Here is a 13,836-nt window from a genome sequence, read left to right as displayed (position 1 = left end):
CTGTTGAATTATGTCTGAGCCCAGAGTATCAGTGGTGTTGGGAGGCTTGCAAGGTCAGGGCAACCCCTGGGACAAGCATTTATCAAGCAGACCCTGCAGGGGCAGCGCTACACATGATAATTAGTTCAAGTGTTCCTCTGGGGTAAAAGGTTGAAAAGGCTGATCTATAGCATAGTTTTGAGGTTTCAGATGACTTCTCTGCTAATATACAGTAAATGTTTGCAATACACCTTCTTTGCATGAAAACATGGTTACACGTTTAAAGTAGAATTCTAGCCAGCACTTATTATGCTTGAAAGTGTTCCTACCCTCTCCTACTGTGTAAAAAAAGACCTGTATACCTGTTCGTTTCCCTGATTCACTGCCATCTCCTGCCAAGTCAGCCATTGGGTCTCCCATCTCCTTCATGCCCAAAGATGAATTAGGGTATGTGCTTACCTGTAAGGGGACAGACTTCGCCACCTTGACTACTCACATTCTCCAGGCCTGAGGCTCACCTCCGATATTAAATAAATGTCTGCATAAGCAGCCTTTTAATGATTTTACTGTGGTAGAAACACATCTTGTATCCTTACAATGCAATCCTCAGCTCCATAGCTCCACAAACAGCACACAGTTCATTATCCAAAAAACTGGCCCACTCTCCCATACTCTTCCTTGACGGTCCTCCATTAGTGAGTTCTCTTTCAAAGTCTCTATTGCCTATCCCAAAGGGTACTCTCCTTCACAGACTAAGATGATGTACTGTATATCGGGGTAGCTTTTTTCGCATCACCTCTCTGCTGTAATATTGCCAAATCATGTCAATCACCTCTGTGGCAGATATTCTCAGTTTTTACATAGAATTTCACATTTGCTCTTTGTTCTAACTTACTTTCCATGATAAAATAGCAGATATGGTAACACACATGGTCAAAATAGCACCAGTTGCACAGCTCCTGATGTATACAGGATGATGTCTTTTGGCATACTGACTTATGAAGGCCAGTGCTCTCTGTGACTGTACATGCAGCCTTGTGCTGCCATCTGTTAGCGTGTTACAAAACTAGTCTCGAAACATTTTTATACCACCTCGTAGACTTCTTTTTGCTAAAGATGAAAACAATCAGTGCTAATAAAATGGGCAGCACAGTGGCTGAATGGTTAGCACTTACGCCTGGCAGCACTGGGGTCCTTGGTTCAAATCCCAGCCACGGCACCACCTTCCTGGAGTTTGCATGTTCTCCCTGTGCCTGCGTGGGTTTCCTCCAGGTACTCTGGTTTCCTCCCACACTCCAAAGATATGCTGATAGGTTATTTAGATCCTGTCTAAATTGACCCTATTATGTGTATGAATGTAAGTTAGGGACCTTAGATTGTACGCCCCTTGAGGGTTAGGGACTAATGTGAATGTACAATATATATGTAAAGCACTGCATAAATTGACAGCTCTATACAAGTACCTGAAATAAATAATAAGAAATAATAAAACCAAACATGTATAAAAGTGTACACAATAGCACAAGATAAAGTACTAGTCAGCAGCTATACTAAAATACTCTATAGACATCAATATGTCTATGACGATCCTCTATGGAGGATCTTCATATATATTAAAAATTTTAATTTGCTGGAAGTAGAGAACCTGTAGAATAGTAAATTGGCAGTTTCAAATTATATGTTAAGTTCTATTTGAATGTAAACAGCAACATAACATAAACACATTATAATGTCAACGGAATCAAACTGCCATTTGTATGTCCAATTTCAGAGGCTAATCACTAGCAATTTTAACTAAGCTACTAACATTCTCCTGGCCAGCTCTAGCTTTATAAGCATCATGACCTGTGTATGGCCTCTCCTCCTCCCCAGCATGTCAAGGCTAAGCAGATCAGAATCAGGATGATGTAGTGATGCAACCAAGAACAGATGCAACCGGTCCTTCCTGAGAGATCTCCAATGAAGCAGGCACTGATTATGCATGACATATTCTTACATTATTTCTAAACTGCCATTTTGCAAACATTAATGTTGCACCAATTATCCTGTTTTCTGTCACTGAAGTATCTAAACAAAACACGAGTCATAATTTATTATAGAAAAAAACATAATTTATTGCCGGAAACATTTGCATCATACAGTTCCATTTTACAGTGATAAAACTTTACAATAGGAAATGTACATTGTGTCTTAGGAACCATCACAATTTTATCTTTTGACATCCATAAACTCTTAGAAATACAAAAATATCTCAATCTCTTACTCTCTAAAAAGTGGCAATCAAACATTCCACATGCTCATTTCCATGAATAATATAAAGCAGGGACCACCAGACATTGGAAATGGCTGTTTTATACATTAGGCATACCAGTTCATTTCACAGTTTCTTCAAGCATTTGCTGAATTTTTCTTTTTCAAAGCTTTACGGTCAACCCTGCTACACAGTACAAAAATATAACTCATCTGTAAGAATCCAAAAAGTGCACGGAAAGTTCAGGGAGACATGAAATACTGCAGCTGAAAAATTAACATTATTCAGGAAGAAGAAATAGCTTTGACAAATATCCTCCAAAATATCTATATTAATAAAATTGTCTTTGCCTTAGAATATGTATCTTCTCATTAACAAAAATACACATTCTGGGGAAAGAAAAAAAATAAAACACCTGAAAGGATTTGTCTACCCATGTGCAAAAAAACATCATCTACAATCAACTCATCATTTATTTAAGGAATCTACAATTATATTAAATACCAAATTCAGATAAAAAGGTGCAACTAAATTCTTACCTTCAATATGAAGGATTGGGATTCATACCTTCTGTAATTATTTTGTAAACATAAGTTGTAATTTTACAATTGAGTGGTGCTGTGTCATTACTGGAAACATCCAATCAAGGATCAGTTTTCAAAGGTCGACCTGCACTAAATTACTTAAAGTCAACTTCTGATTGGTTGCTCTGGAATACAACACATCATAGCTTTTTGTACTACATTTTTTATCAACCATAGTGTATACACAATCTTACAGACTGCTAAAGAAATAAGTGCAAATTATTAAGGGAACACAGCTACAGCTTAATTTTTTAAATTAAGGACTTAATTAAGTGCCATTCTAATACTGATCGTTTTAATATGACTTTTTGGAAAGTACCTTATAATTGATCAGGAGATTACTAAGCAAATCTTACAGAAGTGGTGGCATAATATATTTATGTTGGTTGGCTTGTGTATTCTTTTGTATGGCACACACAGTACAATTTTGATATTTAAAATCTAGTGTACAACCCTCAGTTCTGCATTTTTCATTTTTGGCATGATTGAAGGCACTTATTCAAAGATTAATAAAGTAGTCAGAAACGCAAGAAACTGAACAGTAAAACATCTAGTCACTAGCTACCTCTACAAAGAAGCTACTTCATCAGGTGTGGACTGGTAGCTTAGGTATTTCCTCGCTGATTAATCATCTTTAAATAACCGTCATATGTTGTAGTGTTTAGGAATTGTGCTTATCTAATGTAGATGGAATTCACACTTGATGATCCACAAAAATTAACACCCTTTCCACAACCAGACCAAAGGGTCAGCACTTAAACCTATCTTTGTGAATTGTATAGAATTGTATACTTCAATCCCATTTCATGTTTACATTACCTTGGTTAACCCATACTACTGTGCTTTCCTAAACACCATCTGTTTGTGTTTTTATACAATTAGTAAAACTCTACTTCTCCAACATGCTACTCTTATATTTGCTATATATATGTATATGTATATATAGGCTTTTAATGGCATCAACTGAGTTGGTAGTTGATAGGCACATGTGCTCTATTCTAATGCAGGCTTATCCAGGATTTGTAGGTGCTTTGGACCTTTACAATTTGCTTAAGAGGAAAGCTTGCTGCCTCAATTATTTTCACGCTTGAAAAACGTAATCTTGTTTTGCTTTGATGCCATTACATAACATGTAGCATTTATGTATTACATGCTCTTTGTGCCCAAGGACATCGAGATTCTTTTGATAATTAAGAATGATGACCAAGGAATTTCACCAGTAAGGTGAGGTGTTCCCTATTTTACCCCAACTTTGCCACTCAGGATAGAGACCCATGGATGTTTTGGGTGTTCCAAATTGATCCAAGTCATTTTCAGGTTGGTGGTTTTGTAATTTGTAAGAGGTTATGTCTGTTTTTGTAAGCGAATGGATATGCACACCATCGGATTTCCATTCTGCACGGATTATAGAGTAGTTTTGTCCATCATTGTTATCCCAAAACACTTGGCCATTGCATTCATATGACAGGCAGAACTCAATTTTCTCATGGCTGGGAATGCTGGGAGGAATATCTACTGCAAACGAGAAGGTGTCGAAGTCTGTGCCCCCATACACATTGTTCATATAGACACAGCCTAAATCTGTGTAGGTTTTCCAGGTGTTAAAGGTTACTCGCGCCTTGACTTCTTTTTCATAGCTCAGATTTTTTACTTTGATGGTTCCGGAAATGGATCTCTCCTGAAGACTGCAGTTCTCCAAACAAATTAGGTTCTTTTGAATTTTATTGCGGAACTGCAAATAATCAGCTGAGGGTTGAGTGAATCCCAGGACCAAGTTCTTCTCTTCATGTAGTTTTAAGCTGGCTGTGATGCCTTCAAGGTCAATCAGATCAAACTGGAGGTCAGTGTCAGGCTCTTCCTTAAACTCTGAGAACACATGCACAGATGTCAACGAGAGCCCCTTGGAATCAGCAAAGATCACTTTCTTTTTGGCTCGGGATTTCGACCGGTTCCACTCACCGTTCCTGGAATCAGATTCCTTTTTTAAGGAAATGCATGGCCTAAGTGGCTTAAAACGATTGACAAGATTCCGGCCCCTGCAGTCATCATAGGGGCTTAGAAACTTCTTTAGAGGAGGTGAATGTGCTAGGCATATCCTTACTGCAACATCAACCGGCATAATAGACCGGGGAAGAGTACGTGGCTCCAAAATCTGAATCATTCTGAGGAAGAAAAAGAAAAATATGCCTTAATAGTACAGAATAAGTAGTGCCAATCATATTAAAATGCCTTGTTACAGCAGCTGTAAATTGACATATGAAACCTGAGCCTGAAAATGATGGCTGATCAAAGTAAAGAGGTATGATGACTTGACCAATTTAGCAGTGGATTAAGAAACACCCACTAAGTCACAGTGAGAATTAAACATCTGTTGCTTGCATCACTGATAGAAGAGATGAAAATGCAGGTGAATACCTTCTATTAAAACCAAGGAAAACTCTACACTTGCTTAGAAGGCTTGTTAAAGCACATTTCCCAAAAAATAAAGTTACATACATAGCAAAGTCCCTACAAATGTTACTGTCAAGGCTGTCACCATGTACTGGCACAAGTAATCCAATCTAAACACGAGCACACAAGACGTTTTCCATGCAACTTGCTGCTCTTGCAATCTTGGCAATCCAGCAAACCATGTAAAATAATACTAGTTTCCAAGCTCTTCAAATATAAAATTTCCACCCAGCTGCAGTTCTTCAATAATATCAAAATTAAACCTTGATAGCAACTTCTTTATCACAGACAGGTCATCATAGGTAGATAATAGGTATATACATTATATGTATGTATGCAAGGGAAATACAGAACTGTTTATTTTTTTAAGATTTCCTTTTTGTAAATTGCTAGGGATATATATATATACAGCATATTTACAGAGTGTATAAGGAGTGATGTAGCTGGTACATGGAGCAGGAAAGAGATAAGTTAAGAGAGCAGAGCCTGTAGAACAATAAAGTAGAGAAGGTGGATGTGACTGGTATGCTTGCAAATAAAGTCACATGGCAAAATGCGTTGGAATGGGGCTTAGACACACCCACTAGGATTGCCTTTAGTGCATGATCAGACTATCTAGATTGCTTTTTAAATTATATACATTAACCAATGAAAACCAATAACCAATTAACAGATGCACTTTAATTGTTAGAATTTAATGGTTTAATACCTATTTTAATATATATATATATATATATATATATATTTTTTTTTTTTTTAGAGATTAAAATTGGTATTAATGTTTTAATATGTATTTTAATAAAAAAAATAAAATATATATATATATATATATATATATATATATTTATTTATAGATTAAAACAGGTATTAAGGTATTAATGTTTAAATATGTATTTTAATAAAAAATATATATATATATATATATATTTATAGATTAAAACAGGTATTAATGTTTTAATATGTATTTTAATTAAAAATAAATAACTATATATGGAGTTTATGTGTTAAGAATTACTGGAGAAGTCCACTCCTTAGAAAAGTGGCAGCATTGCCTAAAAAAGGAATTGGTTCAAGAAGAACCTCAAATGTGATTTACCTTTCCACAACAGAGAGGTCATTAATAATTAGCTGAGGTTTTGTCCATGGTGATGATGGGATGTGGATGATGAAGGGGTATCACTGAACGTAATCTGGAGGAGGGCTGGAACACTGCATATCAGAAAGTGGGGATATGCCCGGCTGAACATTTTGTCACTTGATACCAATGGGCTTGTTCACACTTGAGTGTTGTGTCTCTTGTTCTCTGTAGCTTGAAGTTTGAAAAAGTAAATGAGCTTGGGGGCAAAATTGCACATTTTTGGCTCCATAGACTATAATAGTAAGGCATAAAAAAAACACTTGTTTAAAAATCTATGGGGCCAAAACTGTGATTTTGCTACTGTACTATTTCTGCAATAGAATGTGCAACAAAATGTGCAAATAGCACAAGAGTGCAGCTTGTGATATTATATTTATTTTAATCTTGCAAACCACCTGGATTGATTTTGTTCTCCCCTCTTATGATTTTCCCTAGGGAGTGTCATGCTGGCGTGTGCAAACAGAAACAGCCAGTATCTGGCACAGAAATACAATTTAATAGGCAGACTATTTTATCTACAGACATACTTAGCAATTAACCTACAAGGGAAACATTATCAACACATATTAATGTTAACATCTCCATTCACTTTGCAAAAGAGGTCACAAATGTTCAATTTTTTTTTTTTAATCCAAAGCAACCAGATTTCTCCTTTTAAGCTCACTACACACATTACAGTCTGATTGTACAATCTCCATTAGATCTCCCAACAAGTATGTAGTAGAAGTGACTATCTGATTGGACAGTTTAGGCTGGCTCTCATACTAAAACAGATTTGGTAGGTCTAAGGTTGATTGTAATTTAGATCTGATCCTATTGTTGATTTACTGTCCAATCAGAAATGTGAAGAAAAGATCATTCAATGACAATCATACCATATTATCTACTTTTCTACAATCAGGTTTTCCATCCAGAATAATCAGAATAACGTTTTGCTTGAAATCAATGAATGACACTTTTTTTTTAAATAATTCATAGATCCAATCATATTATCTGATGCTGTGAAGAATTGTTCAACCAGATTGTGTATGGCCACTGAAAGAGCGTTCAGAAACATTTCTTAAGTGGTTGTTGCACTTGGCTTATCTATTTAGCAAGAAATGTTAAAAAAAAGTGCAGTGCAAATAAATAAACATATATGTAGAAAATATGCACAAAAAGTATACCAACAAATCATCACAAAGTGTCCATGGGAAGAAAAAAAAAGTTTTGTTTGCACCTTATATTAAGTGCTTTTCAGATAATTTTTCACATGAACACTTTGTGATGATTTATTGGTATAAATATTGTGCATGTTTTCTACATATAAGGTTTATTTATTTAGCGCTGCACTTTATTATACATCTTTGAAGATTTGGTATCACAGATTTTAGTTCTGGCAGCTCTCTATATATACTTCTGAGTGTGGAGTTTCCCCTTTATACTATATTTAGCAAGAAATACCTAGGGGGAAAGGGTTTCTTTTTCCTTAGATCAGTGAACTTCCTAATAGTGTCACACATCAGATGCATCCCCCGTTACCTAGTATTATGGATTAGATGCGTCTCCCTATACCTTGTATCATACATCAGATGCGTCTCCCTATAAGTAATATAATACATTAGATGCATCCCCCCTAAATGAGATGCGTCCTGCTATACCTAGTATTATACATTAGATTCGTCACCCTATACCTAGTAATATACATTAGATTCGTCCCCCCATACCTAGTAATATACATTAGATTTGTCCCCCCATACCTGGGAATATACATTAGATTCGTCCCCCCATACCAAGTAATATAGATTAGATTCGTCCCCCCATACCTAGTAATATACATTAGATTCGTCCCTCCATACCTAGTAATATACATTAGATTCGTCCCCCCATACCTAGTAATATACATTAGATTCGTCCCCCCATACCTAGTAATATACGTTAGATTCGTCCCCCCATACCTAGTAATATACATTAGATTCGTCCCCCCATACCTAGTAATATACGTTAGATTCGCCCCCCCATACCTAGTGATATACATTAGATTCGTCCCCCCATACCTAGTAATATACATTAGATTCGTCCCCCTATACCTAGTAATATACGTTAGATTCGTCCCCCCATACCTAGTGATATACATTAGATTCGTCCCCCCATACCTAGTAATATATGTTAGATTCATCCCCCCATACCTAGTGATATACATTAGATTCGTCCCCCCATACCTAGTAATCTACATTAGATTCGTCCCCCCATACCTAGTAATCTACATTAGATTCGTCCCCCCATACCTAGTAATCTACATTAGATTCGTCCCCCTATACCTAGTATTATACATTAGATTTGTCCCAACGTACCTAGAAATATACATTAGATTCATCCTGCTATACCTAGTATTATACATTAGATTCATCCCCCCATACCTAGTATTATACGTTAGATTCGTCCCCCCATACCTAGTAATATACATTAGATTCGTCCCCCTATACCTAGTATCATACATTAGATTTGTCCCAACGTACCTAGAAATATACATTAGATTCATCCTGCTATACCTAGTATTATACATTAGATTCATCCCCCCATACCTAGTAATATACGTTAGATTCGTCCCCCCATACCTAGTAATATACATTAGATTCGTCCCCCCATACCTAGTAATATACGTTAGATTCGCCCCCCCATACCTAGTGATATACATTAGATTCGTCCCCCCATACCTAGTAATATACATTAGATTCGTCCCCCCATACCTAGTAATATACGTTAGATTCGTCCCCCCATACCTAGTGATATACATTAGATTCGTCCCCCCATACCTAGTAATATATGTTAGATTCATCCCCCCATACCTAGTGATATACATTAGATTCGTCCCCCCATACCTAGTAATCTACATTAGATTCGTCCCCCCATACCTAGTAATCTACATTAGATTCGTCCCCCCATACCTAGTAATCTACATTAGATTCGTCCCCCTATACCTAGTATTATACATTAGATTTGTCCCAACGTACCTAGAAATATACATTAGATTCATCCTGCTATACCTAGTATTATACATTAGATTCATCCCCCCATACCTAGTATTATACGTTAGATTCGTCCCCCCATACCTAGTAATATACATTAGATTCGTCCCCCTATACCTAGTATCATACATTAGATTTGTCCCAACGTACCTAGAAATATACATTAGATTCATCCTGCTATACCTAGTATTATACATTAGATTCATCCCCCCATACCTAGTATTATACGTTAGATTCGTCCCCCCATACCTAGTAATATACATTAGATTCGTCCCCCCATACCTAGTAATATACATTAGATTCGTCCCCCCCCTACCTAGTAATATACATTAGATTTGTCCCAACGTACCTAGAAATATACATTAGATTCATCCTGCTATACCTAGTATTATAGATCAGATCCGTCCCCCCATACCTAGTATTATAGATCAGATGTGCCCCCCCTATACCTAGTATTATAGATCAGATGTGTCCCCCCCCTACCTAGTATTATAGATCAGATGTGTCCCCCCTACCTAGTATTATAGATCAGATGTGTCCCCCCCTACCTAGTACTATAGATCAGATGTGTCCTCCCATACCTAGTATTATAGATCAGATGTGTCCCCCCCTACCTAGTATTATAGATCAGATGTGTCCCCCCTACCTAGTACTATAGATCAGGTGTGTCCCCCCATACCTAGTATTATAGATCAGATGTGTCCCCCCTATACCTAGTATTATAGAACAGATGTGTGTCCCCTTACCTAGTATTATAGATCAGATGTGTGTCCCCCTACCTAGTATTATAGATCAGATGTGTCCCCCCCTACCTAGTATTATAGATCAGATGTGTCCCCCCTATACCTTGCATGATACAATATATCATTCCTAGCACTTCCTTTGCTATGCAGAGTCCTCATGAGCTGCTCATTGATTCCAGCTACACAGGGAAGGAAGTCTGGGTCACATGCATACACTTCATTGTACTTAGTAGTCGGTTTTATTAGCCATGTCCCGTGCCTGTGGCTGGCAAAGCTCGGTGCAGCCCCTTGTCTGCTCTCCCCAGCAGGTTTGTTGTAGTCAGGTGAAGTGTGTGATGATGAAGTGTGCAGCCTGATGTCTTATTGCAGATGGTGAGGAAGGTGTGAAGTCGGTACCTGCGCTCAGCACTGACAGCTCCCGGCAGATCTCCTCCTCCTCCTCCTCTCTGACTTCTAGACGATTGGCACACATTCCAGCCTGCGCTGCCTGGTTATCTACATACACCCCGCCCCCTTACACGTGAAGGAGCCCTCCCGGCCAATCGGACGTCACCTCACGTCCCGCTGACCTATCAGAGCTCTGGAGATTCTGACAGCTGGAACGTGATTCAAGCCACTTGCCCTCTGTGACACGGCGCCCCGGAGAGGGGTGTGGGGGGAGGGAGCGGGGTCACCGGGGTGATCAGTGAGTTCCCGAGCAGTGAGGAGGTGGTGTCGGGGGCAGAGGTGTCAGATCATAGCGGAGCCGCAGGTTGGAGACAGGCGGGTGATGAAAGTGTTACATGGAGAAGTAGAAATAAATCGGAGCTCAGTCACACAGACCTCTAGAACACCACTTTACTTTGGTGCGACTTCTGTGCGACTTGAGACTGCAGTGAAAAAACTCTCAAAGTTGCATAAAGTGGCATAGCCCCCGGCTCCCTCCAAAAATTAAAAGTCAGCTGCTACAAACCCTGTAACTGCTTTGAATATATGGACCCTTACCTGTCCGGGGGTCCAGCGCCATCCTCACCCGGGCTAGGTCTTCATGAGCCTCCAGCATGAAGAGAAGCCTTGCCACTTCATAGCCGCTTTCCTACTGCGCATGCACGAGTCACTCTGCACCTTGTGATTGGTCCCGCAGTCTTTCGGGACCTGTGAAGTGACCCAGAGGACAGAGTGGGAAATGGGAGCGGGTACCAGGCAAAACCAACTTACCGCTCCCCCCCAAAAAGTGCCAAATGTGGGAGGGTGCAAACTAGTGAAACTTTCCCTTTTGGGTGGAGCTCCACTTTAATGTCAGTGCGACAGTTGTGCAGCAGTCACAGCAAAAGTCAACAGCTAAAGTTGCATCCGAGTCACACTTATCCAAAGTTACAATGTCAAGTCACAATGGAAATGGCACCAGAAATACAAGGCGCTGCCCCCTACTGTCTGTACAGAAGGGTCACCAGCCCGCAGTGTGGCCATGTTAGGTCAGTGATATCAAGGACATCCCCGCCACTCTTTAATCTCCCGCCTGCAGCTCATTGGCCCGGCAACCACACATGACTTCTGCCATACACAACCTGGGACCGAACCCAAACACAGCATTGCCACTGATCATCAGTGCAGGGAAGGGGTTAACAGCACTGCTATTGACTAAGAATGGGGGGGGCGGTAGGAATAACACAGACACTGACACCAATGTTGGGGTTATTAGTGCAGTCACGGACACCAATGTTGGGGTTATTAGTGCAGTCACTGACACCAATGTTGGGGTTATTATTTCAGCCACTGACACCCATGTTGAGGTTATTATTTCAGTCACTGACACCCTTTTGGGGTTATTATTTCAGTCAATGACACCCATGTTGGGGTTATTATTTCAGTCACTGACACCCATCTTGTACATTATTACTGTAGTCACTGAAACCAATATTGTGGTTATAATTTCAGCCACTGGCACCAATCCTGTGGGTTGTTATTGCAGCCACTGACACCAATATTGAGGGTCATTATTGCATCCACTGACACCAATGTTGAGGGTCATTATTGCAGTCTCTTTCACCAATGTCAGAGGTTATTATTGCATCCACTAACACCAATGTTGAGGGTCATTATTGCAGTCTCTTTCACCAATGTCAGAGGTTATTATTGCATCCACTGACACCAATGTTGAGGGTCATTATTGCAGTCTTTTTCACCAATGTCAGAGGTATTATTATTGCATCCACTGACACCAATGTTGGGGGTTATTATTGCAGCCACTGACACCACTGTTGGACATTATTACTGTGGTCACTGAGAGAAATGCCGGGGGGTTATTTTTGAAGCCACTGACACTAAAGTTGGGAGTTACTATTGCAGTCGCTGGCACCAATGCTGGGGGTTGTTTTGCAGTCACTGGCACCAATGCTGGGGGTTGTTTTGCAGTCACTGGCACCAATGCTGGGGGTTGTTTTGCAGTCACTGGCACCAATGCTGGGGGTTGTTTTGCAGTCACTGGCACCAATACTGGGTGTTGCTTTGCAGTCACTGACACCAATACTGGGGGTTGTTTTGCAGTCATTTGCACCAATGGAGAGAGTTATTAATGCAGACAAAGAAACCAAATGCCAGGAGTCACTATTACTGACACCAACAATGGGGCTTACTTTACGCCCACTTTCCCTGCAGTGTGCATAAAAAATATAGCAGGACCAAATCTGACACAATGTATTTCAGCTCTCAATAATTGTCTGCCATTGCTTGGCCCCCTGGAAGTGTTGGGGGCCCCATGTGAGAGCCTCTACAATTTTCAGGCTGACCACTACTGGTGTAGTACATTACTAGCAGAGTAGAGCAGCTGCTGAAGCTGAACACCCTAAGATATTGGAATAGTAGGTTCTGGTCCTGGAATCGTCATGTCAGGATCATCATCGGGGTAGTAAAGTCATTACCACTGTGTTACGCCTAGACAACGATCTGTCCATGTAGGGTCCAGCCAGCCAGCATTTCTGTCACCTTTAATGCAGGGAAGGTGAGGTAACAATCAGCAAAAGGGGATCACTGCTAAACAGCTAATAAACTGTACGGCTGTTTTGAAGCTGACTATTGATTAAGCAATCGGACCTCTAGGTCATTAGAAATTCTAGTAACTCTTTAACCCAGACAAGGAGGTTTACTGTTTCATTGTCAGAAACGCAATATAGGATTTTTTAACCGCATAGCACTCTGTCACAGTAGATTTCATGTGACAGGGCGGCAGCTGCAGGCTCAGCGACATAAATAAACATTGCAAGCCTGCCTTCTGGTCTGGGGTGCGCAAGCGCACACCCACTGCTGACCCTGGATTTTGCCAGCAGGCCCAGGCCAATGATTTATGGCTGAGACCTGCTGATCAGCTGTGTCCAATCATAGCACAGAGCCCTGTGTTTACAAACAACACATGGCTCTGTACACAGAGCAGTGATCTGACTGTTCTTCCTTCTTTATAGGGAGACGAAACAACCAAATTTCTTAGTAAAAGCAGCACATATCACACACATTACACATTGCTAGGCACGCAGTTAGCCCTTTGATTGCCCCTTGATGTTAACCCATTCCCATCCAACGTCATTAGTAGTTACATAGTTAGTCTGGCTGAAAAAAAGACATAAGTCCATCCAGTTCAACCATTAAAAAAAAAGTTATAATCCTATACCCACAGTTGATCCAGAGGAAGGCAAAAAACCCAGCAAAG

The 13,836-nt window shown here is 39.8% G+C and overlaps 1 protein-coding gene across 1 annotated transcript; it reads right to left on the bottom strand.

Annotated features, from left to right (window-relative positions):
• Window positions 1–2,068: 2,068 nt before the first annotated feature.
• On the bottom strand, window positions 2,069–10,609 carry PPP1R3C (protein phosphatase 1 regulatory subunit 3C). The gene is made up of 2 exons (XM_089692755.1): window positions 10,551–10,609; window positions 2,069–4,976 (listed from the first exon to the last, which is right to left on the bottom strand). Exon 2 carries the CDS (start codon window positions 4,973–4,975, stop codon window positions 4,028–4,030), a length of 948 nt encoding a protein of 315 aa, XP_089548881.1. The 5' UTR covers window position 4,976; window positions 10,551–10,609; the 3' UTR covers window positions 2,069–4,027.
• Window positions 10,610–13,836: the final 3,227 nt, after the last annotated feature.

The sequence above is a fragment of the Staurois parvus genome, unplaced genomic scaffold (assembly GCF_062004578.1).
Source record: "Staurois parvus isolate SC_StPar_1 unplaced genomic scaffold, SC_StPar_1.0 ptg000604l, whole genome shotgun sequence".
In the NCBI taxonomy this organism is placed as follows: domain Eukaryota; kingdom Metazoa; phylum Chordata; class Amphibia; order Anura; family Ranidae; genus Staurois; species Staurois parvus.
The sequence above is the reverse complement of the archived record's forward strand: the minus strand, read 5'-3'. Positions and strand labels throughout refer to the sequence as shown.